The sequence below is a fragment of the Triticum dicoccoides genome, chromosome 5A (genome assembly GCF_002162155.2).
Source record: "Triticum dicoccoides isolate Atlit2015 ecotype Zavitan chromosome 5A, WEW_v2.0, whole genome shotgun sequence".
Lineage (NCBI taxonomy): Eukaryota > Viridiplantae > Streptophyta > Magnoliopsida > Poales > Poaceae > Triticum > Triticum dicoccoides.
The window spans coordinates 532,927,527-532,933,185 of NC_041388.1; the positions used below are offsets into that span (position 1 = coordinate 532,927,527).

General features: G+C 48.3%; 1 protein-coding gene across 1 annotated transcript; it reads right to left on the reverse strand.

The window, feature by feature from the left end:
• Window positions 1–561: 561 nt before the first annotated feature.
• Window positions 562–5,445, reverse strand: LOC119302574 (U-box domain-containing protein 73-like). Its single transcript, XM_037579610.1, has 3 exons — window positions 3,454–5,445; window positions 2,834–2,890; window positions 562–1,874 (listed from the first exon to the last, which is right to left on the reverse strand). The coding sequence occupies exons 1-3, from the start codon at window positions 4,207–4,209 to the stop codon at window positions 777–779; spliced, it is 1,911 nt and encodes a 636-aa protein (XP_037435507.1). The 5' UTR covers window positions 4,210–5,445; the 3' UTR covers window positions 562–776.
• Window positions 5,446–5,659: the final 214 nt, after the last annotated feature.

The window sequence follows — 5,659 nt, forward strand, 5'->3', positions numbered from 1 at the left end:
CTCCTTCAAATTTTCGAGGACTAAGGAGGATCTTTCATAACTTTGTGCATTGTATTTCAAGAAATGACAAGAGGCTTTCACAATCTTACAGTTTCTGAATTATGCCATCAGCTTTCGGAAGAACTTTCATCAATTCAAACCCCACTTTCAGAAATTAAGAAGAGGATTTTCAGAAAGAAACATATACGATAACTTTGCACTAGTTGATATACAACCTTTTTACTAAAATAGATATCTAGTACCATTCGCTCATATGGTACACAACTTCAATTTTTCGTAACAAAAAACAAAGGGAAACTGGGATCTAAATGTAGCCTGTCAGCCCCAACATTTCAACTTTCCAACACATGAATCACAACTTTCAACAACAACAAAACCTAAAAATCCGAGGTGGAGTAGATCTTGGGCCCAACAGACTGCATTGCATTGGCTCTCCCTGGTTGCAGCACTCCCGAAGGAAATATACTTGACCAAACAAAGCATTGATCAAAACTATACTACAATTAGGTCCCAATCATTACTAGGGAAAGAATTAAATGTCTACATATGGTAGCTAGATGATTCGTTTATCTGTAGGATGCACAGAATGACGCGTATATTTCTCACGAGGCTGTAAGAACAAGTTCCTCTATGCGGCCACAGTCAACAAATGAAACCACTACAAAAATGTAAACAAACAGGAGTAAAAAGCTGTCTGGAACACATACACGAACAACTATACAGAAAGACAGTGTAAGACTCGTCTATTCATGTGGCTGGAGACAGCTTCCACTGGATTACTGGTTCTGTAACTGCGTCGTAGGAGCTGGAAACATTTCTGACAGGGTCTTGATTATTTTTTCCACCTGAAACATCGTCTGCATCGGTATTCTCTTGGACGAAAGCTCCCGCAGCCGCTCCTTGAAATCCTCCACGTTCTTCACCTTCAGCTTACCCACATCCCTCTCCGTAATGACGAAGATCAAGGAGATCGCAGAGTGGATGCCCTGAGAGGTTACCATTCCACCAGCATCTTCCTCCATGACGATATTCACCAATTCCATAGCCTTGTCACAGATCATGTCCAGCGCCTCTGGAGATTTTGGTAGACGGTCGAGCAGGAGCAGGAACTCATCGGTGGCCATGAAGCATTCGAGCAGCCTATCAGGCACGTCACTAACAGCAGCTGATAACTTGGCCTCCTCATCTGCACAGAGTGCAAGGATTGCAGCGCCAGTCTCCTTCCTTAGTACAACATCCTCAATCTTGAGTAGACCACTGAGCATTTTCATTCCCCCTATTGTCACCATTCTTTTCCTGAACACATCAAACTCTGACAGTGTTGCAATTATAGAAGCTACCATGGCCAACAATGATGCTGAAAGTCCAAGCTTTCCTGCCCTCTCGACGACATTCTTTAGAACAGCTGGTACTTCATTCTGACCGGCTAGGATCTCCCTGTTGGGCCTGTGCATGGACAAATTATGGATTAATGAGATCCTCTGCGCCTCAATATCAGCTGACCATACATTCATCCAGTGCTTCCTAAGATTCATCAGCAGTGGGGTCAGCTCTGGCCACTTGGCAAGGCAAGGTTGCATTCCCTTGGATGTTTTGGACATTAGATTGAGCATCCGCAAGGCCTCTTTCTGCCGTACTGGATGCCCTGAGAACAGTTCTAGGATCTCTTGAATTTCATCCTCTGCAGGTGGCACCAAGGGGAGCGAGCGTCCAATGCTGGAGCGGGCAAGGTTAGAGTGGTCGAGGCACCACTCAGCAATCATGTCATGGAGGAGGTGGTTTGGAGCAGTGAGTGAGTGGGGCAAGGAGTGACCAGTAACAGGGCAGGTATTTTTCTGTGCAAGGGACCACTGTTGGCATGATTTATCAACAGTCTGCAATCAAGCAAAGCAAAACGTGGTTACTGGGTCAATCTAAACCATGGGAGAGTTCCAGAAGAAGCAAAAAATACTTTGAATAAATTTATTATGGTAATTGATCATGACCACTAATGACCAACCTTAGCATTCTGGAACAAGAAAAGGACATAATACAGCTTACATAAAACCTACACCCATGCGACCATACGATGAATGTAAGCACAGCATGTCAGTTTCACTTTCAACTTATCCGTGGGACATAGTATTTCCTTGGAAGAAAATGGCGAAAAAAGAAACATAGCATAAACATCAACTCGAAAAGGAAAACAAGAAAAGGCCTGTTGATTTTTGGTCCCAGGTTTCTACTTTTCAGAAACAGTATGTCATAGTGCGCCAATAACTACTGATTAAATCCCAAGATAACCATATAAACCTACAGCACAAGGGAAACATATGTTATATTTAACAGCTTACGAATATCAAACCTGGCCAACTAGCTTAACCTAAGTACATCTGAGGCGATTCGAACTGCTACATACAGCAGGAAGTGCAGGTTATTTTATTATGATCCAGGAGAATGTCAACTTGTACCTTTTTCTTTCAATGCCCGACCTATTTGGTTATTTATTAACTATAAACATGTGATGCAATTCAAGAGGAAAGTCCATCGATAATCGAACTACTCAGTGACTAAAAAGGGAATCTCATGTAAAGGATAATATGAGTCTCAACTTACATTTAACTAGCCAAGTCAGAGGAGAGAACTGCATGATATTAATAGTATTGGACAGTTAATCCTGGTTGTGGATAGCTTTTATCGCTGCCCATTATTAATAATTTATGACAAATTAGCAATAATATTTCATTGGCTAGTGACGGTGAGCAGAGAAATTTGGCAGAACAGGAAACATCCAGCAGAAAACAGTCCATACATTTTTTATAAAAGGAAGCAATGGCGAGAGCTTGTGACTTACATATCCAGAAGCCAATATAATAGGATCTTTCATTACTCGTTCAAGCAGTGGATCACCCTAACAACACAGCAATTGTATAATCAGTATTGGTGAAGATGTTGAAATGGAGCAATAAATTTGATTGCATACAAGAGAGACAGCTTAATCAATTTGATCGAATGCTACTGTTACACATGCATACATGATTCTACTGGACTTGAACTGAGCAGGAAATTTTGCCCATATTCTAATAGTTCTTATAAATGAAGAAAAGAACGCCATGTAAAAGAACACCATGATGCTACCGGCTTAATCAATTTGATTGAATGCTACTGTTTCTTCCGGAATAGCACGAGAGATTTTCCACTGAGACTTTTTCGTTTTGAACTTTTAAAAATACTTCTTCCACTGACCACTTGACCAGTGAACACCATGTAGCATTTTGTTGTGCAAATGCTAGAAACAGCAACAGCAAGAAACAAAGAAAAGAGCCACAAAAACTAGAAATTCTTGCACGGAGATAAAAGAATCCGATCAACAGCAAGATACAGAGAAGAAACGAGAGGGGCCAGAACAAGACATGAGCTTCCATTAGAAACAGAGTTGGAAGCCAAGAATCAGAGACGGTGGCAGGCACTTACTTCGCTATGAGGCCATTTGGTAGCGAAATCGCGAGGGAGTTTCGGTGGCCCCGATGTCTTCTTGTGGGAGAGGTCCATGAGGCCGGTCATTGCCTTCTCCATCTCGGCGAACGCTGCCTGCCCTTGGGCTTGGTCGCCGACCGCGGCATCCTCCTGGATCTTCATCAACGCAGTCATTGCCTTCTCCATCTCGGCGAACGTCATTGCCTTCTCCATCGCGGCGATCGCTGCCTGCCGTTTGGCTTGGTCGTCGGCCGCGTCACCCTCCTGGATCTTCGCCAACGCAGTTTGCATCATGGCGGCGAACTCAGACCGCGTGGGGGCGACCTCTACAGGCTGCTGCTCCGACCCGGCTTCATCACCGGTCCCAGTTCTTGCCGCCGCCACGGCCGCCGACTCCGACGTGCCGGAGGCGTCAGGTACCGTGTCCTGCCCGTGCGGGGTTCCTGCTGCTGACCTCGCGGAGGGTTTCTTGCTGATGCCAAGAACCTTCCTAGCCGCCTGCCGCGCTCGCGGCCAGAATCTTGGCCGCGATGATGCCGGGGCGGGGGAGGAGCTCCCTTGTCCGGCCTCGGCGGGCTGCATGGCGCTGGCCTCGTCTATCTCCCGCTCGACACTGGAACGCAGCCGCTGTTCCAAGGTGGCGGCCGCCGGCCTCCTGGAGCTCTGGGAGGGTGGCGGTGGCCTCTCTCCAGGTCCAGGAGGAGCAAGCGCAGGAGGCGCGCTTGCTCCGCCTCTGTTTCTCCTCCCTGACATGGCCGCTTCTTGGTTTCTTGCGCGGCGGTGGGTTGCCTGGCTGCTGCTTCCGATGGGCGTTGGGCGATGGCTTCGTGGTTTGAGTTTGGGAGGGAAGGTGTGATCTGACGTGGTGGTAGTTATAGGGGATGGTATTGGAGGGGAGACGGGCTGGCCTTTTTATAGTCTGGACGCCATGTGGTTGGGTGTCTCCGGTCTGGGGGCAAAGACTCCCAATGCTGTGCAAACGGCTGACATGAACTTCTGTTACTCTTTCTGTTTCTGTTGGCACTTGGGAATGTCATTGTAGGTCTGGAACCATCTGTTGATGATCACTGACGCTGGATACACATGTCTGTCTGCAGAACGAACCATCTTGGCCGAATGCAATGCTCTCGAGCCACCAAGAAGAGCCCAGCACTCCTTCACTCCATGGCGACGGCATGCGCATCTTCTGTCAAGCATTCTGTCGAGCTGAGCGTCGTCTCCCAGCCCACTAATGGCCAGGCCTTCGCAATTGATCCAGTCCTATGTACTGCACAGGAAGCTGCCTTCGCAATTGATCCAGTCCTATGTACTGCACAGGAAGCTGCTTGAATTCAATAGTATCTCCAGCTGCTATCTGTCCGTGTAAAACAGCCACTGGATACATACATGTCTGCAGCACGAACCAGCCGTTTAGCTGTACATGGCGCCTCACGCCTCATGTCAAGCATGCCGTCGAGCTGAGCTGAGCTGAGCAGAGCATTGTCCCCAATTCGCTAATGGCAGGCCTTTGCATCGATTTCTCAAGTGCTTCAGCACGCTTCTCCTCTGCCGGGCCTTGGATCGAACAAAGACAGCGCCCAGAACTGCCCCTCCCTTGCCTGGCATTTCGTCGAACACCTGTCCCTCGCTGGCAGGACCAGCCACCACTGCGCAAGGAAACGGGGGTGCCCGGTTCGGCGCTGCCCCCGTGGCCGTGGCCTCCATGTGCGCCGCCACTCGATCAGTAGCTCGACCTTGCTGTTGCGGTCCCGCCGCAGATCGACGCGGTGTCGGTCCGTCGATGCTGGCGGGGAAACACAGGAAGGACATGGGCGAGGCGGAGGAGGATAGGAAGGGAGAGAGGGTCGGCGGAGCTGCGCCGTGGCTCGTGGGGATCTGGAGAGGCTCCAAGGAGCAACGGTGACGGTGGGAAGCAACGGCACTGGAGAGCCGGAGAGCCGGAGCACCTCTCCGGTGCTCGGCTGTTTGCAGTGCTTCAGGATTAGACGAGTGGAGTAGACAATTACTCTGTGTGGAATGGGTTTACATACACCAACGGGTAGATTATTTCTGGATTTGCTCACACAACTTGTGAACTGGTTCCACATTGCCGGAGACGGGTCACGCGTAGAATGCCACACCACCTTTGACCATCATGGTTTAAACCTAGAATGAATTCAAATGCCAAAAATGGTTTTTTTTACTTAAAAAAGCCTTATGTGCA

What these genes read in the sequence shown, in the direction of transcription:
- LOC119302574 (XM_037579610.1), bottom strand. Translation starts at nt 4,209, where the DNA reads ATGTCAGGGAGGAGAAACAGAGGCGGAGCAAGCGCGCCTCCTGCGCTT. An exon ending in CCAAATGGCCTCATAGCGAA is followed by an intron (nt 2,891 to 3,453) that starts GTAAGTGCCTGC and finishes CTGTGTTGTTAG; the next exon opens with GGTGATCCACTGCTTGAACG. An exon ending in TTATATTGGCTTCTGGATAT is followed by an intron (nt 1,875 to 2,833) that starts GTAAGTCACAAG and finishes GCTTGATTGCAG; the next exon opens with ACTGTTGATAAATCATGCCA.